Raw genomic sequence first — 27,096 nt, 5'->3', positions numbered from 1 at the left:
TAACCAGACTTATTACTGAAGACACGTTTTAAAGTCCACAAACTTGAAAAACGACTCTTTAACTTTTCTGCCTTTAACCATTAACCAGTATCACATGTCGCTGCGACCATCCAATACTGAATTCAAGTTCCCCACCCATCCAGTCCTGAACCCCACCCTCCATCTGTCGGTCTCACTTCAGGGCAGAACTTGTTGGGTATGTAGTCCATTTCAATAGTTTAGCAGAAACTGGCTCCTCCCTTTGAGAGAAGCACACAAGACCAGAGGCACAAACTCACATTCTGCTTCAACATTTTCCTGCTAGAACAAGCTGTGTAAAGTCTTTGGAGCCTCACTTAAAGTAGTCATATTTTCACTTTGAATTCTCTTTTTTGGTTTCCTGAACACACCTCAGTGCTGCAAGAGGACTGCGGAAGCCGGAAAGTTTCACATCACTTTGTCCTTTTCTACTGACAATATCTACAAGCTGCGGGTAAGAATTTGTTTGTTTATGTATTAACGATGAATTCAGGCACGTGGTTTTGTTTTTGCCTGCTGCAGCACAAATCCTCATTCTGAGCTGAAAACTTCCTGACCTTTTTTACACGGAACGTCTTACTTTCAGTGTTTTACACAACACTCCATTACTAACCTCGGTAGTCACACATGTCTCAACATGCAGATCTACATTAAAACTAACACAACAGGATTCTGGGTGTGAATAAGGCGGAAGGCACAGTTTATTCACCTACACACATTTTCCCCTCTGTGGATGGATTGCCAGCTCTCAGTTCAAGCTTCTCCTTCTTCAAACTAATTATATGTCTAGCAAAACACTTAAAAAATCAAGTTTTGCAACCTCAGCTCTCCTGAGGTCTTCTCTTTCTTAGGTTGCAGAGTTGCATGAACTACTTTTCAATGCCCACTAGAAGCAAATGTGCTAAATAGTTCTGCACTTACTCACATCAGTAATGATTATATGAAATAAACCCCTAAATGTAAACAAGACTGATTTTACTGTTACTCCAATGATTTTTAGCAGCCATGACAATTTTCAGCCTTTCAGGTTTTACATCCTGTAATTGTTTCTGCTTGACCCTTTTGCATGTGTTTGGTTTGGCCTAAAAGGCAAAGCAGACCAAGCGGTTTTAATATCAAAAAGTAACAGGCTGCAACTGGAACCAAAGAGTGGGAATGTGGAGAATGTAAAGCAAAAACAGATGCAGCTTTATTTTCCTTTATAGAGGGATTACATTGTTTTTTATTTAGGTTTTAAATGCTGCTCATATAAAAAACTACATTACAGGAACCTTTGTTGGTTCTAACCCACTGATGGAGCAAATGGGTACTTCTGTGATGTTTGTTCCAGTAGTGAACACTTCTTCTTTCACAGTGGCTTTTAAAACACACAAGCAGAAGCAAACATTTTAAGTGGAAGTGATTTTCCAAACATATCAGAACCTGAAATAACTCATTACTTTGCTTGCAGATGCAGCAACTCCTTCTGCCAGAATGGGTTTAAACAAAAAAAAAAAAAAGCATAAAACTTGAAAAGAGACCAGCAGCGTGGTAGGAGGGTATGTGCCACAAGATGGGAGGGTTTACACAGGCAGGAATGTGGAAGTAAATTCACAGGAATGGATAAGGAGGGTCGTTCGGGAAGTGGTGCACAAAACCCAGCAGGAGCGACAACATTCACTCCCTCAACAATTTCCTCTGCGAGTCGTGTTTCTGCAGCACCCTTAAAAGGAAAATTTTTGCGAGTAAAATTATAGTCCTGGAAACACTATAATTACTGGCAAAACAACAAATTTCCAGTAGCAAAAAAAAACAAAACAGTTTCAATGGTTCTGCAGTTGGAATCATTATCTGAAAATAAACTTAAAATAGTAATTACAGAAAATGACATTTAATTTGATTTTCTCAGTACTTATTCACTACAGAGTGAGGATAGATCTCCTCAGTAATAAAAATGAAAAAAACCTAGTTATGAAGATAATTACAACATTGGTGTTTACGAATTTCCTCCTTTGGTTATTCTAGGATGCCATTAGGAGGAGGAAACAAGTGTGGCCGCTGCTCCAAGACGGTTTACTTTGCAGAGGAGGTTCTCTGTGATGGGCGGAGCTTCCACAGGTCCTGTTTCCTGTGCAGTGAGTGAACGGTTTGCTGCTTCCTGTGATAACCATTGTGGAAACCATAACTGTTTTGACACATATCATCAGTCACATACTAAACTGTCCTTATATACACATTTCCTCATTAAAAAATGTCAAAATACTGCCCAGTCTGAACAAATCGGAAGTGTTATAGTACAGGGACAAAAATGGCTAGCTTAAACCTGGACAGGAAAACACAAACCTTAACTTTAACAGTAAAAAGATCTATATGTTTCATTCTGTGGTCTTTACACTGGCTGTCTATCTCCCAGAGGACAGACTTTAAAGTTATGTCGCTGGTTTATAAAGCTTTAAATGGTTTAGCAACGAAATACACACATCTGGATCGGGTCTTTTGTCAATTTCTAGAGTCAAAACCTAACATGAAGAAGCTGCGTTACGTTTCTATGCTCCACATGTCTTTAACACACTTCAAGCAAAGCTTTAGATCAGCTTAAGCACTCAGTTTATTCAAATCCAGGTTAAAGGCCTACCTGTTCACAGCTGCATTTGATTAGTTTTTATTCTGTACTGACTTTAAAGTTACTTTACATTCAGTCATATTTAACCCCAACCCTTTTAACGTTCTTTACATCTTTATTTTAATGTTCACCCCTTTAATATTTCCTTTAAATGTCTTTTTAATGCTTTTCTGAAAAGCACTTTGAACTGTATATAATATGTGCTATACAAATAAAGGTGCCTTGACTTGAAATTAGAGACAATTTAGCTAAATGTAACCTTTAGACAACTATTTCTTTTTTCCGTCATTTATGATGCATTTGCAGAATAAGTGTAACTGCTTTTCATTGAGTTGGTCAATTGCAATAGATAGCTGATGTTTCAGTGTATGACAATTTTTCAAGTCAAGAAATTTTGTTTGATATTCTGTCAAAAGAAATTGGGTTCATTTGTGGCACCTCAATGCAAAGCTCTATTATCATAATTAATATCCTTAGTTCCAACTTTCCACCTATGAGGTCCATTAAAATGTTTTTTTTCTGAGCAGAAGAGACTGCATTGCAGTATATGATGGACATTTTTCAAATATTGATTACATCTAGTACTGAAAGATGTTGTAACTTGTGACATATGTGTGCTACAGTTTAAAAGGGAGGGTAAGTTCAGGGAGTTGTGAGGGAAAAACGTGTTTTGCTGTGATTTTGTAATCAAACATTCTTGTGATGGAATTTAGATGAGAACATGCTCCTTTGGGAGAACTGAGCCATAAAAGGAAGCAAATAGAAGCTTATCTGAACTCCTGAATGCACTCACTGACATGTACACAAAAATGCAAAACACTCATAAGCACTTGTGTGTGTCTTTTGTGTTAGTGGTTTGTAGGAAGAGCTTGGACAGCACAACTGTTGCAGTTCATATGGAGGAAATCTTTTGTAAGGCATGCTATGGCAAGAAGTATGGGCCAAAAGGTTATGGCTACGGTCAGGGGGCGGGGACACTCAGCATGGACAAAGGAGAGTCTCTGGGTATTACACCTGAAACGTGAGTTGCACAACTGCACACATTCTTAAATCTATTTGGATGCTTTTTATCCACATTTGTCCTACTTGCCTTTATTAGCCCAGGTCCTCATTGTCCAACCAACAACCCAAACCCATCCAAGCTGGCTCAGAAGTTTGGAGGGTCAGATAAGTGTCCTCGCTGTGGAAAGGCCGTGTATGCCGCTGAAAAAGTGATCGGAGCTGGTAGTGTAAGGAAACCCCCCTTTGTTTGCACACATGTTTGCGTGAAGCAAAACCAGCGTTTAAAATAATCAATAAATTGCTTTTGTTCTGACAGTCATGGCACAAGGTTGGGTGCTTCACATGTGCCACGTGTGGGAAGAGCCTCGAGTCAACCACGCTGTCTGACAAAGACGGAGAAATCTATTGCAAAGGTAAAACCTTCAGCCTTCACAACCAGGAAAGAAAAAGGAGTCTTACAGATTCTGCAAGAATTTCCAGGACCACCTCACTGCTGACAGAAAGTATTTTGCTGAGTAACTACACTATAACAGTTGTTTGTATCGGGTGTGTGGTGGGTCTTTTACTACAATGTTGCATTCAGTTTTCAATAATAGGATTGGGATTAAGACTCCACAATTACATCTACTCTACTTCAATGTATTTGAGGTATGAACATCTGGAAATGAAGTAGATCACATTTTAAGTGTCAATCGTGTTTAAAAAAGAAATCTTGAAAACTATTTCAAAACAGTGGTAGACTCAAGGCTGCACGAAGGTTTTCACCAAGCGCTCCAGCTTCCTCCCACAGTCCAAAAAAATGATTCATACGTTGATTGGTTATTAAAGTATCCCTAGTTGTGCATGTGTGAGTGATAGTGTTCTCTGCGACAAACTGGCAACCTGTCCAGGCTTCAGTAACCTTGGGGCCCCTAAAAGTGATACAGCGGGTGAAAAAAATGGAATGATAGATGGTTGAAATGTCCATGGTTTTCAGGTAATGTTATCTATAATGTGTTTAAAGTATATTATCTTGTAAAATATTCAATACAATGAAAATTGTCTTTTTGGTGTTTTTAATATGTTCCTGTTTTTTTCTGATAATGGAGTACATATACAAAGAAAATTTAGCTTAAAATTGGATTTCTGAGTATTTCTTCATTTAAATCATTCTGAGTCAGGAGCAGACAAAAATGCCATTTGAAACATCACACACTGAAAAAAGAAAATAATGAGGTTAATTTGTTTTAATTTGCTTTAACCCTGTGGCATAAAATGTGGCTTCTTTTTCGTTATGTTTTTCTATTTCCTTATTTTTTTGGCCACCGGAAATTTGTGTTTCTTAAAATGATAAAACAAATGATAAATTGTCAAATTAACTTAAAAAGCCCAAAAGAAATTTGTACTTGAGTTTTCCAGGATTGAAGTACAGCTGAAACACAAAACGTGGGGGGGAAAAGAGCACACTGGGTTTTGTCAACTTGGAAGGTACCTGTTAGTGATAGATAATGTAACAGTGCCATCTATTGGGGATAGGCAGCTATTCTAACATGAATATTGAGGCTCATATTACCTTTGATCCCAACAGGGTGTTATGGAAAAAACTTTGGTCCAAAAGGATTTGGATACGGACTCGGAGCAGGGGCGTTGGCACATACGCAATGAGGACTTCAGTGGAGGGTTCCTGATCTCTGCACTTCTCTCTTCATCCTATAGAGCAGTGTTTTTCAACCAGTGTGCCGCGGCACACTGGTGTGCCGTGAGAGATGGTCAAGTGTGCCGTGGGAAATTGCCCTCATTAATTAAAACATTTTCCATCTCCATGATTTAAGCTCTCTGTTCATCCAAACAGGCCCTGATAAAACACTGAGGAGTTAGGAATATAAAAGATCATAAAATACTTTTTCTTTGCCTTTATTTTATTTTATTAAAGACATTTTGATAAGGTACCGCGATTCAGCTGCACCTTCGGCTGTATTTTGGAAACGTCCCGTCCCTTTAACTGTCTCCACCAATCATTCTTGAAGGCTTAATCACATGTCATCAGTCTGACCAATCAGAAGTGGTTAAAGTCTTCACTTCCTTGTTCCGATTTAGCTCGTAAAGTCGCTCAGTTCTAAAAAAAATAGCAGCTAAAGCTCGTCTTTAGCGGTGTAGCTTTCCACAGAATCCGGTATCAGACCGTGGAACAAGAGAACAAAACAATGAAGCTCCGAAAAGCAATCTCCGGCCGTTTTATGCACTACATCTCCCATGATGCATTGGGTTGTGAGAGTTGCAGCGCATACGGAGATCTGTTGTTAAACGTCTTGAAACCAACGAACACACATCAAACTGTTTTTAAATCTTCTAACTTATCTTTTATTGCATCTTTTAGAAAAAAAACAGCTGCAGTTTCCAGCTTTTTCTGCAACAATTATCTCAAAAATGCATGTGAGATTGCGGAGGGGCTGTAGATCAATACAGACTATGAGTTTCTCCTTTTTTTTTAATTTTTGGATGCTGGTGTGCCGCGGGATTTTTTTTAAGGTTAAAGTGTGCCGTGGCTCAGAAAAGGTTGAAAAACACTGCTATAGAGGACAGTCTGTCATTACATAACTTTGCACACAAGAGCATTTCAGTACAGAAACCACCCTGTCAGCTCCAACAACATCTATCTATTTCAATATTGTTTTAGTTTGCATTTGGTATAAATGTCTAATAATATCAGACGTGTTGTTGTTTTAAACTGCCAGTGTATTCTTGCTCTCTGAAGGACAATTGTCATTATTTTTCCCTCTTGTTATCCACCCAGACATAATAGAAATAAAGAAGACAATAAAGTGAGTTTGTGTCACTGATGTAATAAAAAAAGGAACACTCGGAGACCTGTAACAGATAAGGGAAGTAAAAGGTTAGAGGCCTATCTTAAGTTTCTAGAGATGACACATGCACATGGTATCCATACCTGTCACGGCATTGTGACGCATCCCAAACTTGAGTCATAGAAGGTAAATCTGTGGCAATTGCTGAGAGAAATACCTTTACCTGCCAGAATATAACTAACTATTAAAAATCTATATACTAAAATGTGGTCATGCTTAACGTTTGTAAAGTTTTTGGGTACATTTTTCTTCTCCCTGAACAGAAAATGCCCCTTTATTGTGAAAGCAATCAATCAATAGATGTTACACCCACTCAATTATTGGAAGTTTAGGTCAATTTGACCTAAAAATAGTTCATTAATTACGATTTAAATGACATGTTTTTAACTTTAGCTACCTTGTTTGGAGCTAATAGACTTTGGCTGTGATAAGTGCATTAGGTATGCTTAAAAAGTTTTAAGGTTTAAGAGTCAAACTACCTCAAAACTACCTTTTATTCTCCCTCAACAGGTGACGTTGCTTAATGTAAACTATATTACCTTTGCCTTTCTGTGCAAAAACAACTAAACAAACAAAAAAAAAACGTAAATAAATTAATGTTACACCGACAATTATTGGAAGCCTAAAACTAGTTGATTGATTACAATTCAAATGAATTTTCTATCTTTCGCTACCTTGTTTGGAGCTAAAGGCTTTGTCTATCATAATGTAGAACAGCTGAGGCGGAGTAATACGTTTCCGTTCAAACGACGAACAGAAACGCTCTTCAGGTGAATGTGGATCCAAAATGTGGGGTTTAATGTCGACACACGGAAGCTCCGTCCGGAAATAAGTGCCTGCCCCCGCTCCAGCAGCTGCCTGCCTGCCTGCCTGCCTGCCTGCCCCGGGGGCTGTTTTGCTAACGCTCTCTGTCTGTGAGGTGCTGCAGCACGTGTCAGCCCTCTCGAGCACGCGCGCAGACAGAGCTGGGAATTTCGTGAACTGCTCGGATGACTCGTTACCGTCACCGGCGAGGAGGCGGGGTGCTGATGGTGAGTAGGTCCACAGAGGAGCTGGGCATGTCCAAACACATCCAGGCAGACCAGACCAGCTTACCCACCGCCCTCCGCAGAGCGCCGCGTCTAAACTAAAAACGTTCGAGGTTGTAATTATCACTCATGCCTGCTCAGCTGTAACGCTACGCGCTATCCAGACGGAGATTTTCCCAGTTTGATGGACTCATCTGGAGAAGCTCCACGGACCGACTGAGTCTGGTTCTCATGGTGAACATGTCTGTTTCTGTCAAAGCGATGATGAGAGACGGGCAGCTGGAGAAGCGCAGCAGCGGCCTTCTCCAGCTGTGGAAGAAGAAGCGCTGCGTCCTGACGGAGGAAGGGCTGCGCCTGCACAGCTGCAAAGGCGGCGGAGGAGGAGGAGGAGGAGGAGGTCCCGCTCCGGAGTCAGGATGGAGCCCCAAAGCCAAGGAGCTCCGCTTCGAGCTGATGACCACGGTGGACTGTGTGGAGTACAAGCGAGGGATGGTGTACTTCACCGTGGTCATGGCTTCGGGGAAGGAAATTGATTTTCGCTGTCCACAGGATGGCACGGCATGGAACGCAGAGATTGCGTTGGCACTGGTGCGCTTTAAGAACCTGCAGGCGGTGCAGACCGGAAGAAACCGGCGCATGTCCGCCGAACATCTGGGCAGCACCGGGGAGGATGAAGAGCTCTGATCTGGCGGTGAGTTTTCCTCAATGTAAAAACAGCTGTTAACGTTCACTATAATATTAATAACTATTATTATTATTTAGAAGAATGCGTCTCTTCAGACTGGGAAACGGGTAGGGAGATTCGGGCAGAGAATCAGCTGATCGCCTCCAGGCCACACCCACAAATATCTCAAATTGTTGCCCTTTTCATTCAGGTTCTGGCACCAAAGAAGTCTCCAAACCCCCCAAAACGGATTTAACCCCTTGTGTTCTATGGGTGGAATGGTGCTGGCCATTTCCAAATATATTTATGCTATGATAACACTCTACCTCCAGGGAGTAGGGTGGCACATGTTTAAGAATCACACCAGTTAAGCCTGTTATTTGAAAGCACCACTTAATGTTTAGATGTCTTGAGCCAAAGCCATCTTGATGCCTACTTCTCAGTCATCTTAGGACACAAACCACTGTGACTTGAGGACATAATTATCATGCAATTCGAGCCTCCAGAATAACATCTGCCTGACTCGCCCTCAGCAGGCAGCAAAGTATTTTTATGCACTCATGGATTTCTTTGTGTTTGCCAATATGGGTGCTAAAATCAAATGGATCTTTAATGTTTTGCATTTTGCTACACAGCTTTAAATCATTTGAAATTGTTATATTTGTTTGTTGATGTTTCTGAAATGAGCCTAATTTCTGAGGCAGAGGTCTGAGCTCACCCTTCAGGAATCCATAGCTCAGAGGGCGGCTGTAGCCAGGAGCCCAAATTAACTTAGTAGCTGTGGTAACCGTCATCAGCTGTTGGAGTCCTGTAAATACGCAATAACTCTTGTAAAATAAACATCCCTTTTTTTGTTTTTGTTTTATTTTTTTTCCTTAGGAGAAGTCCTCTGACCCAGCAGGAGTCGGTTTCTGGATTGCAAAGCATCATGGGATATGTGTCAAAAAGCTGTTCACTTTTAAAAATGGACTTTGCACAACTTTTTCAGATTTTCATTCAGGATCAATCATATGAAGAGCAGAAATTGGATGTGTTCTTATTTGTCAGTCAGGAGTGACTGAGATCATCAGATCATCAGAGATTCCTGCTAAAACAAAAACATTATCAAGTGTGTTGATTTTTTTTAACTGAAACTATGCAACTTGAAAACATTTGATCTAAATGTGTGCCTTAGTATTTACAAGTATCTTCAACTTACAAAATACTTTTAAGTTAAGGGAAAGGTGGTGTTTTGTTTAAAAAGTGTTGTTACAGACTGGATGACTAATATTTTTAATCTAAAACATAAGGTATTTGTTTCAAACTCTTCTGCTTTGTATATTTTTTTCTTCAATTATGTACAGTATTAGAATTGTTAAGATGTTTTTAAGTAATAATAAAATGTTTTCTTGAAAGGTTTACGGCACATTCTTTGTGAACTCTTTACCCTCTTGGTATTCGTTTTAGGGACATATAATTATTTTCCAATTTTGCTGTGGATCCCCCTGAGCCACACCAATGCATTGTGGGTATTGTTAGCCTGCCTGAGTCAGGACACTTCCCATTCTGTGTGCATGACTAATATAGAAGCACCCTGAGCCTGAGGCATGAGCTCACAAACATCTTCTGGTTCATTATCACAGACAGGAGCACTCCCAGAATTTAATATCCTGCAAAGCCCAGGCATCAGCCCACTCCTATTAGGAAAGAGAGAGCGAGCTCTGTCCACTTAGGCTTTTTTTTTATGGTCTGTGTAAAAGATACATGTGTGCCCTCCAGGAATAAAGGCTTGGTTGTGTTGTAACTGGGCTTCTTTCTGTGGAAAACCCACTGTGAGCCTCACAGCATGAGTCAAGACCGAAACAATGTAAAGAGAGGAGGAACGAACACTAATTGACGGTTTGCTGAATTGGTGGAGGCAAAGAAAAAAACACACAATCCACCTATAGATAAACTTAAAAAAATATATATGTGTGAGTGTGTTTAAATTCCTGTGAAAGGATGGATTCAGTATTTGCATCCTAACACTGATGACGTTGCTGTTAAACGTCACAATAAACTTACATTTGTAATAGGCTGATGAACGAGACACATGTTTTGCCAGACCAAGATGCAATGTCAGCTAGTAACCACTAGAGGACTTCCTTTCTATTCTTGAAAAGAAAAATGTCAAATGTTTATTTTGGTTTAACACAAACAAGCTTTCATAGTTTTCACATTATGCATTTTAAATAATCCAGGCACATTATACACACATAAATAATTATTTCCAAAACCAGGTCACTATCTATTCTGCTTACAAATTGATTTAAAATAAAGATTCCTGTTAGAGTAAGTTGTTTTGTACTTACAGTACTTCAATGGTTTTTAAAATTAGCCTAGTATCCATTAAATTGAGAAAAAATGAAGAGCTAACACAGCAACCATGGTTCTGGACATCTTTTAGGTGACTCTTTCAATTTTAAAAACTTTGAAAACCTTTAGTCAAAAAGGTGACAGTATAGAAAGCAAGTCTAGAACTTAAGGATCGAAGTCTAGGACGTGAAAAGCTAGGTCTAGGTCTCCAGGACTTGGGGAGCTAAGTCTGGAACTTGAGGAGCATATCCTGGGACTTGAAACATCTTAGGTGCGTGGTGCCAGATTGACTTGACTAAACTGTTGTTTTCCTGGACGACAAGCAAAACAAAAGTCTTCCATTTCCTGAACTGCGGTTGAAACTTTCCAGCTGAAACACACCTGTCCGGGGTCAGCTCATCAACCTGTATTTATGATTGACAGCAGGAAGGACAATGGCAGCACCCACAGGATTTGTCACTCAATATGGCTCCACTTGCCTGAAGGTGCAAGTGGAGCCATACTGGAGGTTTCCCACACAACAGCTTTTTTTCTGAAACAATCAAAAAAATTGTTTGTATCAAACTGAAACATCTGATGTCTTGTTATGCATCTTTCCTGCTTTTTCAGTTGAAAAACATTTAACGCTGTGTTTTACCATCCTTTAAAAAGAAAAAGTGAAGAACTTTTCGACGTTTCCCATCAGCACTAACAAGCGAGGTTATGGTGCCAGCCTAAAGCTCTGGGTCAAATGCTTGATCTCTGCCTCAGCCACATGTGAGAGACAAATGGAGACAGCGAGTTTACAGAGCATAGAAGATAGGCTTGACTAATATTAGCTTACATTAACCAAAAAAGACAGAGAGAGACAGACAATGGGTGGTGCTTTCAAATAAGGGGAAACAAATCATTCTAATCTCTGATCAGCCCATCCTTTGGGTGCAGTGGTATCAAGGCTTTCCCCGGATTCAGACTCTGGTAAGGGCACTTTACAGTCTTGGTTATGATGTCCTAAAATGATCTACTATTAGATTTTATCATTTGTTATAAGTGTGTCTTTAATTACTTGTAGAAAAAAAAATAAACATTTAGCAGATGTGACTTTATTGTGCCTGTGGCAGATCTAGAAGTATTGAATTTTTTTTTTTTTTACTTTTTTGTTTCTTTAATTCATTTATCAGTTTTTATTTGTTTTTGTTTTTTTGGTCAAGTTAACAGAGAATTCGCAGTTATATATGAGATAAGATAATATAAGATAATACAGAATAAGAGAAGCCTAAGATGAGCCTGTATTCAGTCGCTGCAACAAACCAATTTCCCAAGCTGGGATAAAAAAAATATTCTTTATCTTATCTATCTATATAAAAATAGTCAAACCAAACATTTTTGTCTCTTTGTGTGTTTTGTGTGTGTAGTAAGACCTAGAGTTGTGCACTTCACTGTAGACGGGGTTGTCGATTGCACACCTTTATATTTAACCCTGAGTCGTGCATAAATATACAGTGCATTTATTTATTTATTTGTTTATTTATTTTCATTTCCATAAAACAACAATGATAAAAGATTTTACGGTTCTTATATCTGGGATATAAAAGAGAATAGAACAAAGAAAACATATTTTTCTGCCTCTTTTACATACTTAGAAAAAAGCAACAAAAAAAGGGAACTGTTCCAACATCTATATTTGCATATCTGCAATACAGCATAGGTATGCTTGTGGTTTACATCAAAGTATTCAGTTTAGAATAACATAGACACTGGCAAGTTGTATCTTATTTCTAAATTTGGGCACCTGGATTAAGCAACAAGGTTCATTGATTGAAAGAAAATATGACAAAATAATATTTTACTTTAGTCTATCTAGAATTTGAGTTCTGTCTTATGTCTGGACTGATTTAATGCAATTCTTAGATCAAACACTTCTCTTGTTTGACCTATAGAAATTAACAATTGGGTTCAAGGTTTTAATCAAAATAAGCTTCCATAAGTCTAAGAGTAAAATTATATTTCCAAAACACAGCTGTTTTTTTCTACTAAACCACAGAGACTCACAGACATCCAAGGATTACTGGTACTAAATCCTTGATCTAGACCACAAACCCCAGAGTACAATCACCCTCCACAGCTGTCTATCAGATATCTATTTAGGGAGACAGGCCACTCTAAATTCCTCTCTCTGAGTTAATCCTGATGAGAAAGACAAGGGATACGAGGTAGATGAAGGATGGATTTCCTTCAGGAATTTTCCAAATTATCAGCAGCAACGTGTTACAACTTTGAACTTCATCCATTGAAAGTAGCCTGTCCACAATTTTGAAGCAAATAGGAAAATGCAAAAAGGGAAAATTGGAGACAAGGTAGAGTCGCTGCTGCAGTTCACTCCCATAAAACCGGGGAGAGAAAGGTTAACAGAGGACAAACTGAGAAAAAGAAATTAGGCGTGCTTTTCTTATATTGAACTTTTTAATGGATAACTGCTTTCCTGATATTTTATGTTTGGTAGGAATCATCCATTCCTTCCATCCATCCATCCATCCATCCAATTTTTAACCTGCTAAATCTCATGGGGGTCATGGGATTGTAGGAATCATCAGAAACACATTAAAAGACTTTAACCTATGGAGCTTGGTACTTTTTTATGTAAAACAAACAAAATTTGGTTCCCCATGGTGTTATATAAAAAGCTACACATAGTTCCATCAATGAGTTTAGACTCAAATATGGACTCCAGGTCAACGAGGAGAGCACAGGTATAACCCTTGTGCTATCTTAGATGACCCCACCCTTACTTTGACCTGTTATACCTACCATGACAAAGGTGGATAGATTTCATGTAAATGGTAAATGGCGTATACTTATATAGCGCTTTCTACCTTCTTACGAAGGCCCAAAGCGCTTTACAGTCACAGTCCCATTCACCCATGCACACACACATTCACACACTGGCGGTGGCTCCGCTGCTGAACACTGGCGCCAGCCTCCCACCAGAGGCAAGGTGGGGTTCAGTGTCTTGCCCAAGGACACTTCGACACATGGGCGTGCAAGGCGGGAATCGAACCTGCAGTGCTCTGAACCTTTTTACTTCAATCTTACGACCCATGATCGTAAGATTGAAGTAAAAAGGTTCAGAGCACTGTCTAGTGGGTCTAGTTGACCCAACTCCCAATGTTAAAGTGCCTAGGATTGCACAAGGGATGATCATCTACATTTGGGTGTATAGATTCATTCATTTATTTTCTAAACTATTTTGTCCCTTTCGGGGTCACGGGATGCTGGAGCCTATCCCCCCCACTGGTGGGTGAAGGCAGAGGACACCCTGGACAGGTCTTTCACAGGGCCACACTCACACACTCAGATTCACACCTATGAACAATTTACAGAAACCAATTAACCTATGAAGCAAGTTTTTGGGTGTATAGATATTCTTTCATTGTCTCTGGTTTTCCTTTGAAATTTCTATAAATGTTCAAATGTTTTTTCCACTTTTCATCTACTCAGCAGACTCACCAGCACCTCTACAACTACTTATTTTTAAGTCACTATTACACAAAAAAAGGCTGTAGCCTTAGTAATTATGAAAAATAATTATTTCAAGTCATGTTAAATGCTTACTATTAATAAAAAGCCACTAGTCTTTATTGTAGCCATGAAAATGTGGACAGACGGTTCAACCCATCTGTTCTACAGATAAAGATTGTTAACAGTTAAACTGTCTGTGGCTCTAATCTCTTCTGTCTCTTTTCCAGCTAGATCTAATGAGCAGGATGCCTGAGCATGTGTGAGTAATTTGGCTTCCCCTTCCTCATATAGATCAATCAATCTCCCCCCTCATTTCCCACACTTTTCACTCAAAACATACCAAGTTTGACCTTTTTCTTTTTCTTTTCTTTTTCTGCTGCTCTCGTCTGTTTTACTTCAGGCAAGAGGTATGTCTTGTCACTTCCTTCTTCTGTTGCAAACACATGTCTGATGACGTACACTTTGCTGTCAAACTGTTTGCACTGACAGTGTTGTGTTTGCAGAGAAAGCCAAAGATCTCAGCGTCAAGGAAGCTGATGTTGAAGGTAAAAAAAAAGGGGGGGGCACCCTGAGTCGTCATATTTTGCTTGAGCTTTCTTTACTTTATATGAAAATGAATAGTATAATGCATGTAGTATAATGTAGTTAATTTAGTTAACTCTACAGAAACACTTAATGACATGAACAGACTTTGGGATTGTTTCTGTGCAGTGTTTTCATTTTACCTACATTTTAATCCATATTTTGATTTAAAGAGCCCACAACAAACACATTCAGATTCGATTTTTCTTCTTTTTTTTTCGCCATGCAGTATAAGTACTTAGCCATAGGGAGGCAGTAGACACAAAAATAACGATGCTTCAAAAACATCTGGTTCAACACCAACAGCTGAACGTTTCATCTTTTATCTCACATAAGCATGTGTTCTTGATGTGCTCCGACCTGATGGAATGATTTGTTTGAGCAGAGCTTGATGGTTGCAAAAGCCAAAGAGGAGTTGGAACAGGAGATGATTGTTAAAGAAGAGGAGAAACAGAAGTACCTCGCAGAGAGAGCTCCTCCTCTGAACATGAATGGCTTGAGCCTTGCTCAGCTGCAGGTAACTGTCCGTGCAGACTTATCATTTTTGTTTTATTCTCTCCCGGTATTTTCAAATGATCACAAAGTAGGTTAGACCATGCTAATTAACTGTCAAAAATATTAAAGCCAGAGGATTTTGTAAAATAGCAAACTGTAATAATATCATATAAAGCAAATAAAAACATATTGACAAAAAAAATCAAGAAATTTTTTATAGTAGGAGAAAGTTTACATACTCTGGTAGGAACAGGAACATTAAAATGACAAATGGTACGAAGGGAATTCTGTTTGTGTGTGTGTGTGCGTGTGCATGTGTGTGCAAGAAAAATTTCGAATAATTTGGGTTTGGAGCAAACAAAATGTAAAAATATTCTAAAGTTTAAAAATAGCTACAAGCATATGGTACAGACACAATACAAGAATGTATAAAGAAAATATGTGGATATTAAAATAGATTATAATAGTAAGCATGAGTAGTCATTCGTGAATATTTTTGTATATTGATGATTGTAAATTGATTGACGGGATTGTTGATAAAGCTTTTTGTGAATTATAGCTATAATTGTTATTTTCTGAGAGTAAAATTGTAGCTTTTTAAGGGGCAGGCTTCAGTTGGCTGCCTGCTCCTTTTCAAACAGCTTTTGCATTGCTTTTATTATTTTTGTTGTTGTTATCGCTATTATTATCTATACATTTGTGTCATCTAATTATTAACATGTTTGAAACAAATTTAACAAAAAAAGTGGGCAAAACAGAATGAGAACCTGGTTTTCTGGTGTCCATTTTTACAGAAGCTGATTCCAATCAAACATTGAGAAACTATTGTTTATTCATTCGGTTGCATCTCTGCAGGCTCTCTGTAGAGAACTTCATGCAAAGATAGATGTAGTTGATGAGGAGAGATATGACATTGAAGCGAAAGTCATGCTCAATACACGCGAGGTGAGTTCCTCTCCTTTTTTCCAAATTTGGCATTTTCCTGTATAGTAATCTTGACTACTTTGGAACTACTTTCAATAATCCAGCTTCTCTGCTGGTACCAATCTCTTTTTCCATCTCTGGATCAGATTAAGGACTTAAATATCAAGGTTCTGGACCTGAGGGGTAAATTCAAGAGGCCAAATCTCCGACGCGTTCGTGTATCTGCTGACGCCATCCTTCGATCGTTGCTGGGCTCCAAACACAAAGTCTCCATGGACCTTCGGGCCAACCTCAAATCTGTAAAGAAAGAGGACACAGAGAAGGTGAGTGGAGGGGAGGACTAGTCTCTCCAGCCAGGGAATGACACAAATATTCCTCAAAGCAACAGTGTGCGCAAAGGTTCAAATGCCTTCATGATGTCAGTGTCAAGTAAAGCTTAGGACACCTGACACTGTTTGTCTGTGAAAGGTGTGTTTGGGTTATTAAGGGTTACACCAGTTAAGTGTCAAGCTGAATGTGTTAGAGGTGTGGTACAAAGTCCTGATTGTACACAGGAAGCATCTTTTGTGATTGGATTTTTTGTTTTTTTTACTGGTCAATATGTGTGTGTGTTCACGTGTGCAGATTTCTCTAGTTCTGGCGTGGACGTGTGCGAGTTTCTTACAAGGAAACCAGTTGAACCAGCTCAGCAGTACAGTGTTCCCTCAGGGGATTCCAGTTGGATAGCTGTGGATTCAAAAGCTTGGCCAAACAATGACAGTTCTGAGCCCGCACTTCCTCAGAGGCTCAACAGTAACGGTTGTCTTGAATTCAATCATCTACACCTATTGTGCACTTTCTTCCCCCGCAGAAGAGGCCTGTGGAAGACAGCGATTGGAGGAAGAATGTGGAGGCCATGTCAGGGATGGAGGGAAGGAAGAAGATGTTTGATGCGGCTAAAGGTTCAGCTCAGTGAAGCTAGAAGATGAAAACGCTGCAACACCAGCAAATTTCTGTTTGCAGCTCCTGGAAGGATATGAAAGGTGTACTTCACCCCTTTGAGAAAAATACAGCCTGCCTGTAGCTTTACCTTAGTTTTTCTGAGTATAAACAATAATTATTCAATGAGGAAATGCCAAAAACTGATAAAGACACGTTTAACATGTAACCATCAAAATGTGTATTGAATATATACCAGTAATTACAATTTTGAGTGTTTCTTTTTAACTGTATCTAAAAAATGTTATTTCAGTTCAATAAACAGAAATAAACTTAAATTTCCGTTTTAATATAGCTACAAGTGAAGCTGAAATTCATCGGTCTCCATGCAAAACCTTTTGCATATCAATGCTGTACACAGGCAAATGCCATAGTCTGTACATATGCAATTTTTATCACGTTCCTTTTTTGTCTTCAGGAAAAAAACATTGCGTTTGAGAATCTTATAGTATATTTAGATGGTCATGAGCTGGGTCGTGTCCCAGGAAAAAGGAGGGTTGCAGCTTCTCTGTGTGCTCTTGGTGTGTCTGTGGGGTACGCAGTGCACATCATGCCTCTCTTTTAACCCTTGTGCTATCTTAGATGACCCCACCCTTACATTGACATGTTCTTCCTACCATGACAAAGGTGGATAAAGGTGGAAAGATTTCATGTAATCCATGGACACCAGTGAAGATCACAAATCATTGAAGAAAAAAGGTTCAGCGCACTGTCTAGTGGGTCTAGATGACCCAACTCCCAATGTTAAAGATAGCACAAGGGTCACAGAGAATAAAACAGCTCATACATTACAACTAGGACTCCCAAAGCTTCTAAAAGAAAAGAATAAACTTAGATGTAAGGCTAGAGTGGAACAAGTAAGATGAAGGAAAACTGAAATAATCACACTATAACAAGATGACAAGAAAAAATTCAAAAATTTAAATATGGACCAGAGGAATTAATACCAAATTAAAGCTGCTAGCTGTGTTGAATGGCTCTTAAAGAGGTGCCCTCCCCAGATCTATCAACCCACCCCCCAACATTTAGGTTCTTCATTTTGTTGTCAAAAATTTAGTTTTTTCGCATTTTCCCACCAAATGGCAGGCAACCTGTCAAAGGGCATTGCCGTAATAATCTTTAATTTCTGTTTGCATGTGTGTCTGACAGGGTTTCAGGGTTTCATATTTCATATCCCAAAAAAAAGGTGTAAGGCCTCCCATAATCATTTTTTTTATTTGAACATTATGAGAAGCACGTGTTTGGTGCCGGCATTATGTCATTGGTTGGGGAGGGGTGGAGTCAAAAACTTTAAAATAAATCACCTTTCACCACACCAGATGTGTCTAGAAATTATGGTGAGTTTTCATGCATGTTCAAGGGGTCACTCGGGTCAAAGGAGGAAGAATGGAAGAAAATAAAAGAATAGTCTTTACATGCAAAAACAACATAGGCCATTTTCAAGCCACAGATGGTGTGCTGTTATGTGTGTGTATTTTGGTCCTGTGCTCAGTTCGTGTCTTCGTGTCTTTTTCATTCGCTTTCAGGGCTTTCTGTACCTTTTTTGGTGTTTTTCCTTCAATGCATTTCAAGGTGGTCCTTCGCACACTTTGTGCGTACTCGGGTCATAAATTACAATTAGCATCTAATTACCAGGAAATTAAGCAAAAACAGAAATGTAGAAAGTTGAGCTCATTGACCACAACATTGAATGTTTTTTTTTTTTGCCCCATTTATTTCTGAAGTCTTTGTGAGAAACTGGTGTGTCTTCTCCAGGCTAAGTGCACCTTGTGTTCTGTGATTTAACTCCCTTCAGCTGTAGTGGAGAAATCTGGGACACTTTTAAAGAACTGAAACTTATGCAGAATCCTACAAAAGGTTATCCTTTTTTTATAAACAAAAATGACAAAGTAAACAATAAAAGTTTACACTAGTTACTACTTTGATAATGTTATTGTTCACCTTCTCAGCATATCCCTTCAGGTGTCGCATTTAGTTTGGCAGAGAGTTTTACGCCGGATGCCCTTCCCGACATAACCTTGTATTTTATCCAGGCTGGGGATCGGCACAGGGGGACCCAGACGCGAGCCCCCTTGTGGCCACAGAGGTATAGGCAGTAGCGTGAAGGGTCTCGCCTAAACATCCACACTGAATGAAGCTCATCACCCCCCCTGAGAAACGAACCCTGGTTTCCTATGTGCCTCCTGCGCGCAGCCAACAGTGCCATCCAGCTGCTATCACTAACACTTTGATAATGCTTGAGCTTAAATATCATATCTGCTATCTGCACATTCTGATACTTTCAGATTCACTCAAGAGCCAAGAGTTTGCTGCTTGTCAAGTCATTGCTGTTAAAATGGATTTATATCAGGGGTCTGTGAGAACATTTCACCCCATGCACAACACACAAGGATCTTTAGCTGCTATGGGTCTGCAAAACACTCACAGGCTTCTGTAGAAAGATACAAGTGGCTCTTCTCAGTAGCAGATAATTATTTCTGTTGGTACTCATTAAAAAAATCTATGACAATATTATGAGCTGAGTGACAAGGACACATTTAAACACTGCACTTCTGAGTGATACGGCAGCAGTGTGTCTAGGTTTTGTCCACAGAACGACATGCAAAGCAGTTCTAGGAGATAGCATATAAGATAACAGCACCTGCAGTCTGCTCTGACTGTGAGGACAGCACCGATGGTGTCTGCACATGTGCAGAGAAGACTTGAAGCAGTGACACCTCGGTTATCAGTTCCTCCAACTATATTACATGTGTTTTATATGAAGTTCAGTGCTGGTGCGTTTGTGTGCCTGCCTGGGTCAGAGTCCGGTAAATTACAGAGAAAGGTGTGGTCTTATGGAGCAAACACTGACTCACTCAGCAAAGACTTGCTGCGAAAATCACAAGATTGAACAGTTTAAAAAGCACTCCTTCAGTTGAAGATATTAATATATGTTTTTAAACGATTAACTTTGCATTTTTCAAGTAAGAAACACAAAGATCTTTATTTCATGCAGTGGAATGAGCAAAGGAAAAGCATTCATAAGCCATAAATAACGTTTATTTGTCTTGGAGGATTAGCAGCGCTTCCACCATATAAGGAAAGGCTCCCCGCGCGCTCCGCCCCCCCTCCTCCACTGTCAGGTGGGGGAGCTCACCTTGGAGGTCACGTGACGCCGCCGCGAGTCGCGCAGGGTAAAGGTGGACTGCTTAGTCTCGTTGTGTCTGTCATCTGTGCGCCGCCATTCAATTCACCTGCTTCTTTGAAGGAATTGGTGACGAACTCGTTTGATTTCCAATATGTCCATCAGCCGGAAGAACTGGTCGGCTTTATCCAGGTAAGATGAGATCCACGGAAAAGACTAAAAATGGAAATGCTCTCAGCAAGAGGTGTAGACTAGAAAGCTCGTTTTTGCTGCTGAAGATGTCTTCCAAGGAAATAAATATTTACTAGTAATGTGGAAATTGTACAAAAGTGATCATTTTCTGACGCGTTTTGTGTTCCTATTTTCACACTTACTATTTTGTTTTTGTTTTGTTTTTTTATTTAAGTGTATTTTCTCTTTTGGTTTGATTAGAATCATCAAGATAAGAATTTAGAAAAAATATCTCACTGCAGATCTGAAAAGCAAAATAATGAGTATATTAGTGGATTTTTAGGATTCATAAATATATATTTATATATATATGTATACATTTTTGTTCTTAGCCTGGCACGCCAGTGGACGATGGAGGATGAGGAGGAGGCAGAGCGGGAGAGGAGGCGGAGGGGGAAGAGCAGCAGCACTGCTGAGCCAGATGTTGACTCCAGCCCTGAACCCAGAAACCAGTCCTCTGCCAGTGACGGTGTGTCTGGGACGGACTCCTCTAATGGGTCGCAGGACATCAGCAGGTTGTTCTTTCACACATCGCAGATGAAAAGATAAAACTTCAGTCAATCTGAAACTTCCTGCAGATTTTTGTTCCTCTTTTTGGATTCCTTACTGAGTTGTGGGAGACAAATAGTTTCAAACAGAATGGATTTCATAGAATCTGTTTTGGCAGTGTTGTTTCTCTGGAAAAAGAAAAGTTCTAGTTAGGAAACTGAATCTTTTCTCTTAGGCATGGAAAATGGTCCGTTTGTATGTGTCATGAGATTACATTCATGTTGTGTTGATTGTTATAGTGTGCAACAGATGCAGCTGGACTTTGTGGAGATGTTGCGAGTGCGCGATGAAAAGCGGAGGATGCGTCACGTGGAGATACTGCGACAGCAGAAAGAGGAGGACGATGCTGAGGGAAGCGGGAGAGGAGGAAGAGGAGGAGACGAGGGGGATGTCAGGCTGGCTCTTCTTGGGGAGCTGAACGAGGAGGACAGTGTGTTCAAGCCACAACCACCTTTGAAAACTGCCAGTAGCAAAGCTCAAACCACTGTGGAAAGCAGACAGGTAAACTGGAAATAGAGCTGTCATTTAGAGGAAAGAAAAAAAAACGCCCCAAAAAGATGGTAGGACCAATTCATTCCTCAAAATCTTAGCCCATTTAAAATGAAAACATAATGGCTGTTGGGGGACATTCCTATGCAAAATCTCATGCACTGTTAACAAAGCCCGTTTAATGATCCGGCTGTTATCTCTCTGGCTCAGAGATGGGCGGAGCTAATGGAGCAGCCTCTAACCTGGACAGTCCTTTTTTCTAATTATATCAAAAGTACAGACAAAGAAACCACAGAAATTATATTTTTCTGTGTATAAAACAAAACTTAAATCATTTAATTATTTTCCCTCCTGACAGAAAAGGCCGTCACCGCTCATAGAGACGAACTTTCATCCGCATCCAAGTCCTTTTACTCTGTCCAATCCTTGTGACGGCGACAGTGCCGCTCTGCTGTGTGGTTAATCACAGTTAACTGTTCCCCCACGCAGAGAGAGTCTGGTTAATCATTGTCTGGATTCTGCAGCGGCCAGCTCAGATCGTGTTTCGTGTTTGTGCTCTGACAGCAGCTTCTGTCTGAGGATCTGCTTCTGCTGAGACCAAGCCACTGTCTTTCACTAGTTCTGTATTTGGATTTTGCTCGGTTTCACCAAATATTTAGAACTGATTTGTAAACCAACGTCAACGGTTTTGCAGTTAGACCTAATTATTTGTTCCTACTGTTTGGAAATCCTAGCTCATGTGTTGAGAAACAGTTTTAAGGGAACAAAAAACCCTTTTAATCCTCTGCTTTATAACTGGACTAGAAATATTCCTGCAAATTGACTGGGCATGCAAATCCTCCGATAAGATGTGTGCTCAGGGTCATAATTTGAGCTTTTATCTGTTATTACACATGAAGGAAGCTTTAGTTAGCCATATCTGAACACAGCCTCAGCGTGTTTCGTAATACTAGGTGTGTCTCAGTACAAAAGATTACATTTTGTGTGGTTATGTCACTACTCATCCACTGTTTTATCTTTTTAGCATGAAAACAGAGTGTCACACCGGCCCCCCGATCCTGATGTCATACCAGCATCAAGCTCATCTCGAAAGTTTGTCAGGTTCACATGAATACTTTTCTCATTTGGGTTTTTTATTTATTATTCATTCATCAATGAATGGAGAATGAAGTGTGATGGGATATTTATTTCCAAAAAAGGAATAAACTGTAAAGCAAAAAATATATAAAGTGGGGAAATAATGACGTTATTCAACATTCTCATTGCATTTAAGGTCATTTTAACTAAATGCAATAAAAGCATTTTTAAAACCGTTTCTACAGTACCTCAGGTTTTCTCTTTGAATTTATTTGCAGCATCAATTTATTGTTTTGGGACTATGACCTTTGACTTTGACATGATGTTTTACCTTATTTATACTTTAAAGAGTCAACAAGGACACAATTAGACGTGACTTCTGCAATTTCAGTACAATCTTCTATTATCAGCGTGTGACAAAGACATAAAAAGCTGTTTGTAACTGAACTTTTAGGGTAGCAGGGCCCAAAACAGTTTTGATTCTTTTTACATTGATGCAGACAGTCTTATTCTTAACAGTTTACTTGTGTTTCTCCTGTTGCAGTTCTGTATCCATCTCACTAGACAACTCATCTCCTTCTGCCAGCGGGCAGACAACTCCCACAAATCCCTCCTCCCCAGTAGGCCGATCGTCGCTTCAGGATCACTGGAGTCCCTCACTGCGAGAAAGCCAAAGCCCCGTTCAGAATGGCCACACGCTGGAGGTTGTTTGACTCAAATGTCATCTTCTTGTTTTGCTTGCTAAGTGCTGATATTGCAGCTCAGAAACCGAGAAAGTTTAACAGCGCCCTCTGCTGTTGAAAGGCTAAATGGTCCAGCTTTTTGTGCTTGCAAAAAAAAAAAACAGAAGTGCATTTTCATCATTCTCCTAAAGTTGAACATTTTTTTATTAAAGATTGTTAAAAATCCAAATAGATTCTGGTCCAGTTTAGCGAAAGAATGATCTTTATTCTATCTCAGACCAGCCCACATGACCCTTCCTCCAAAGGAAACTCAGAACAGACAGCTAAACCTCCTTTCGTCAGACAGAGCTCCAGGACTTTATCTTTTAGGGTAAACACACACACACACACATGCACTTCTCAGTGTGCATGCACACACTCTCTCTGCTAAATGCTATTTGACTGTTAAAACAGAATTTAATCTTTTATCAGCTGTCAGGCTATCAGCTGGGGATAATTTGCATGTGCCAATCAGGCTTGGAGCTTACATCAACACCTGAAATGCTATTTACCTGCTTTTACTGATGTCTGCCGGCTTTGTTTGCTCAAACTCATCCTAGGAGGAGAGCTGGGTGTGCAGAGCAGCAGTGTCTCACGTGAACTTTTTTTTTTGTTTTTTTTTTACAGATGATGAGGAAAAAAGAAGAGGAGAAATCGCCTCTGCAGCGGAGGTAAGGATGAATCTTTTAAAAGAGCAATGTTGACCCCGTTCTTTTGACCTTGTTTTTTTACTTTTGTACTTTTGTTGTTGTAGCTCAAGCGTCAGAATTGTCTCCAAGAAGTTTGAGTCCAGCAAGGCAGATTTCAAGGTTATTATTTTATGCATATGCTGATGTACTGCTATAAATAAAACACAACGAGCTTTTAATTTTACATATTTGAACTTTTGTACTCAATGAAAGTTTGTTTTTAGATACAAATTACAAAATCTATAACTTTCATTTTGCTTGCAAGGAGCAAAACGACAATGAGGACAAAGCGTCTTTTCAGAGAAAGTGAGTCATTTATTGTTCACAACTTTTTAATTTGACCCCAAAATGTTTTGGTAAAGGAAAGGTTTGTAAAAGTTACTGCTGCAGAATAGTTTACATGTACTTCGTTCTTTCAGTTCAAGGCAGAGGATTTCCTCCAGATCTATCAAGGAGAAGATGGAGCGGCTGGCTCAGGCTGCACAGGTAGGAGCGTCAGTCCAAGCATGGTAGCCATCGGGTTAGTTTAAAGATAAAGATCAACCATTTCACAAAAACATAGACACACTTGGATCTTGTGTTAAAATCACAAGTTTGTTTTGGGTGTTTTTCTTTGAATTATCTAAGTCTCTCCTTCGTTTTCACTCAGCATTAGATTTTTATTTATGATTTTCTTATATTAATATATTCAGTTATTAGAAATCCTATAGATTTTTTTTTCTTTAGGATGGCTTTATTTTAAAAAAAAAAAGAAAAAGGGGACTTTTAGCCTATTTCAGGTCCCGATCCTTTTGGCCGTCTTTTACTCAGAGTTCCTGTACTTTTCATTTTGTTTTAAAAGCTGCTTTGGTCTACAGCCACAATATTTTGTGTGATTCTCCCCAACTTCTTCCTGCATCTGAACAGAAATCAGAGATGACTCGCTCTCCAGATGTGACCCAGAGGACTCTGTTCCTGCTAGAAGAAGTCTCAAGGAAGAGAACCCTGTTTGAAAAAGACGAGCCGGCACAGAGCGTCACCAGTCCTGGAGCTTCCAGAAAAGTAAATCCAACTGTCTCTTGAGTCCATATCAACAGCATTGATGCCTCACGTTTCTTCTTTTTTTTTTAACAGGAGTTTCAAAGTTTCACGTCAGGAATGTCAGAACGGATTAATCGCTTTGTTAAGACCAACCAATCTGGGTCCTCACTCAGTCCTGTAAGTATTTAAAGTTTCTGTAAGCTTTACATTCTGACAGTAGAGGGCAGCAGCACACTTTCAGCTGTGTGTCTACATTGAAAACATGGTTTGTTCCTTGGTTTGTAAATCTTTCCCTGAAATATTTTCTAAAAACTGCAGCATTAAAGATGCTTATCTTTTACTAGAGCCTTTCATATGATAGCAGAAGTAGTTTCTGGGAAGAGATTTTGTTGTCTTCGTTCTACAACTCAAACTCTTTTGTAAAACCTACACAAACATCAGTAGACTTTTACTGCAGAGCAGAGCCTCAAAGATCGTCTTCGTCTTCTGTCTGTAGGACTTGAGACATGTGGACATCAGCAGTAAGAGAAGCCTGTTTGAGAACAGAGGAGAGGACGGTGTCCCAAAGACCAGCCCCGGAAAAACCTACAAATGAAGGTTTTCAATGCTCAACAAGTAAGTCACTCACATAGTCTTTAAAGTTGCAATTTTTTTTCTTAAATGCAGAATTTTTCACTTTGTGTTCCTAAATTTACAGAAAAGGTGGAGATATGGACACCTAACGGATGACACGACTGACCTTCTTAGTTTTTTTCTGCCAAAGCACAAAAGGGAAATATGTGGAGTGCAGCTTTAACGGAAGCATCTTTCACAGTTAGAGGGCCTTCATTGTATACTTTTGCTCATCTTTTTCCAGTTTGAATTGTTTTACGTGCTGAATGTGTAACAGAAAGCTATCTAACAGGTTATTAAACGAGTGAAAATGAAAGTGGTTACCAAACACTAGAGAAAAATGGTTTGACTTTTACTTTCCAGACAATTTCAGCTGGTAAAAGGTCTCAGGATATTATCGCACGTTCTCATTTTCTAATCTGCCGAAATGCAAACTCTCTCATCTGTACTTTTGTACAAAATCTGCTTTTCTGAAGAATAAAAGTGTTTTGCTACTAAACTGTTGTCTGCTCCGTCTCCAAACCCAAACAAAAACCTTTGACCTTGTAATCATTTCAGAGAAGAGAGGTCTTTTTGTTAGTGCCACAGGGCCAAACAAGAGTGACAAAAGGTGTGTGTGAGTCATGGTCTAAAGATCGACCGTGGTTATATCTGGATCTTCTTGACACTACAACCCCACAGTACTGAACATGGCTGCCTTTTTTGGGAATGCTGATAATGGAGAGTACTTGCTATCTAAAAAGGTTATTAATAAAACAAGGAGGTCCTCAAATCTCCCCCACAAAGCACCGGCTTCCTTTCCCCGCACTGACACTCACCTCACGCTCCTGCACTCAGAGTTAGTCCACTTCTTCCCGTCTCCATCAGGGTTTCAGGTAAGACCATAAAAGCTTGTGCGCTCATGCTTCACAAGACCAGTGGCGGGAATCACAGTCTGTTTTGACGTCCAGATTGACCGCTGCCGTGCCATGTCGGACGCCGAGGAAGTGGTGGAGGAATACGAGGAGTGAGTTTTTTTGTTTGCCATTTCTACTTAAGAATACAGAAAGGTCTCCAGCCAACGTCCACATAGCTAAACTGTACATAAATACAGTGTTTTGCTCACTTTTTACCATAGCATGAGCTGTACATTACTATAAAAGAGAAGATAGGTTGCTGTGCATTCATGTCTTGAGTGACAGCAGTCATTTACAAATGTGTTTGTCTTTCACAGGGTGGTGGAAGGTAGGAGCTCATGAGTCACCGTGCACACCATTGTCTCCACACACAGTGAACGATCTGCTGTTTAAACTAAGGCCCTGCTGTATTGACAGATGTTTTCTTTGCAAGATCCAGTGAGCTTAATATGGCAGCCTGACACACATCATTAAGAATGTGAAAAGGCTGCATCTGTGTGAATGAAAAAATGAAATGTATGTTTAATCTGGTTGTCTACTCAGCATGTGGCTGTTAAATTTTATTGTACATTCATTGCAAACAACACACTGACATCAATGTGCTGCTATTGCGGTTAATCTTATGTTGAGTCTGAGTGTATTTCCCAATTTAACGTGTACGCTTCTTCTTTTTGTCCTTTGATTTGTGATTAAAATCAGTGGCATCCTTCCAAGCGCAG

At 39.6% G+C, this 27,096-nt stretch overlaps 4 protein-coding genes and 1 long non-coding RNA gene across 6 annotated transcripts; all 5 read left to right on the top strand.

Moving 5' to 3' along the window:
- The first annotated feature begins 178 nt into the window (after window positions 1–178).
- Window positions 179–6,427, top strand: csrp1a (cysteine and glycine-rich protein 1a). Its single transcript, XM_078949860.1, has 6 exons — window positions 179–472; window positions 2,023–2,132; window positions 3,473–3,641; window positions 3,720–3,849; window positions 3,939–4,035; window positions 5,190–6,427. The coding sequence occupies exons 2-6, from the start codon at window positions 2,024–2,026 to the stop codon at window positions 5,264–5,266; spliced, it is 582 nt and encodes a 193-aa protein (XP_078805986.1). The 5' UTR covers window positions 179–472; window position 2,023; the 3' UTR covers window positions 5,267–6,427.
- An 884-nt stretch (window positions 6,428–7,311) lies between these two features.
- On the top strand, window positions 7,312–9,555 carry phlda3 (pleckstrin homology-like domain, family A, member 3). 2 transcript variants are annotated; one of them, XM_078949861.1, is made up of 3 exons: window positions 7,312–7,496; window positions 7,753–8,184; window positions 9,037–9,177. In XM_078949861.1, exon 2 carries the CDS (start codon window positions 7,755–7,757, stop codon window positions 8,175–8,177), a length of 423 nt encoding a protein of 140 aa, XP_078805987.1. In that variant the 5' UTR covers window positions 7,312–7,496; window positions 7,753–7,754; the 3' UTR covers window positions 8,178–8,184; window positions 9,037–9,177. The 2 variants fall into 2 exon arrangements, with proteins under 2 accessions (XP_078805987.1, XP_023812410.1); XM_023956642.2 differs by lacking the exon at window positions 7,312–7,496 and having other exon boundaries at window positions 7,534–8,184; window positions 9,037–9,555.
- A 4,741-nt stretch (window positions 9,556–14,296) lies between these two features.
- Window positions 14,297–17,246, top strand: tnni1a (troponin I type 1a (skeletal, slow)). Its single transcript, XM_078949862.1, has 5 exons — window positions 14,297–14,534; window positions 14,957–15,088; window positions 15,922–16,011; window positions 16,137–16,313; window positions 16,841–17,246. Exons 1-5 carry the CDS (start codon window positions 14,433–14,435, stop codon window positions 16,943–16,945), a joined length of 606 nt encoding a protein of 201 aa, XP_078805988.1. The 5' UTR covers window positions 14,297–14,432; the 3' UTR covers window positions 16,946–17,246.
- Window positions 17,247–18,661: 1,415 nt separating this feature from the next.
- On the top strand, window positions 18,662–25,980 carry lad1 (ladinin). Its single transcript, XM_023956620.2, has 14 exons — window positions 18,662–20,284; window positions 20,656–20,838; window positions 21,112–21,373; window positions 22,386–22,462; window positions 22,983–23,142; window positions 23,399–23,491; window positions 23,788–23,831; window positions 23,915–23,969; window positions 24,115–24,155; window positions 24,269–24,335; window positions 24,756–24,890; window positions 24,963–25,046; window positions 25,366–25,484; window positions 25,567–25,980. The coding sequence occupies exons 1-13, from the start codon at window positions 20,247–20,249 to the stop codon at window positions 25,462–25,464; spliced, it is 1,338 nt and encodes a 445-aa protein (XP_023812388.1). The 5' UTR covers window positions 18,662–20,246; the 3' UTR covers window positions 25,465–25,484; window positions 25,567–25,980.
- A 255-nt stretch (window positions 25,981–26,235) lies between these two features.
- Window positions 26,236–27,090, top strand: LOC144993917 (uncharacterized). Its single transcript, XR_013657215.1, has 3 exons — window positions 26,236–26,356; window positions 26,432–26,487; window positions 26,695–27,090. It is a non-coding gene; the product is annotated as an uncharacterized LOC144993917 (long non-coding RNA).
- Window positions 27,091–27,096: the final 6 nt, after the last annotated feature.

Source organism: Oryzias latipes, chromosome 7, assembly GCF_053564925.1.
Source record: "Oryzias latipes strain Hd-rR chromosome 7, Olatipes_Hd-rR_3.1".
Lineage (NCBI taxonomy): Eukaryota > Metazoa > Chordata > Actinopteri > Beloniformes > Adrianichthyidae > Oryzias > Oryzias latipes.
The sequence above is the reverse complement of the archived record's forward strand: the minus strand, read 5'-3'. Positions and strand labels throughout refer to the sequence as shown.

Bases quoted from the DNA above. Each gene is read 5' to 3' on its own strand.
- csrp1a (XM_078949860.1), top strand. From the start codon at position 2,024: ATGCCATTAGGAGGAGGAAACAAGTGTGGCCGCTGCTCCAAGACGGTT. The intron at 3,642-3,719 runs GTGAGTTGCACA...TGCCTTTATTAG, and splicing joins CTGGGTATTACACCTGAAAC to CCCAGGTCCTCATTGTCCAA. The intron at 4,036-5,189 runs GTAAAACCTTCA...TGATCCCAACAG, and splicing joins CGGAGAAATCTATTGCAAAG to GGTGTTATGGAAAAAACTTT.
- phlda3 (XM_023956642.2), top strand. From the start codon at position 7,725: ATGGTGAACATGTCTGTTTCTGTCAAAGCGATGATGAGAGACGGGCAG.
- tnni1a (XM_078949862.1), top strand. From the start codon at position 14,433: ATGTCTGATGACGTACACTTTGCTGTCAAACTGTTTGCACTGACAGTG. The intron at 14,535-14,956 runs GTAAAAAAAAAG...TTGTTTGAGCAG, and splicing joins CAAGGAAGCTGATGTTGAAG to AGCTTGATGGTTGCAAAAGC. The intron at 16,314-16,840 runs GTGAGTGGAGGG...CTTCCCCCGCAG, and splicing joins AGAAAGAGGACACAGAGAAG to AAGAGGCCTGTGGAAGACAG.
- lad1 (XM_023956620.2), top strand. From the start codon at position 20,247: ATGTCCATCAGCCGGAAGAACTGGTCGGCTTTATCCAG. The intron at 20,285-20,655 runs GTAAGATGAGAT...TTTTGTTCTTAG, and splicing joins AACTGGTCGGCTTTATCCAG to CCTGGCACGCCAGTGGACGA. The intron at 22,463-22,982 runs GTTCACATGAAT...CTCCTGTTGCAG, and splicing joins TCATCTCGAAAGTTTGTCAG to TTCTGTATCCATCTCACTAG.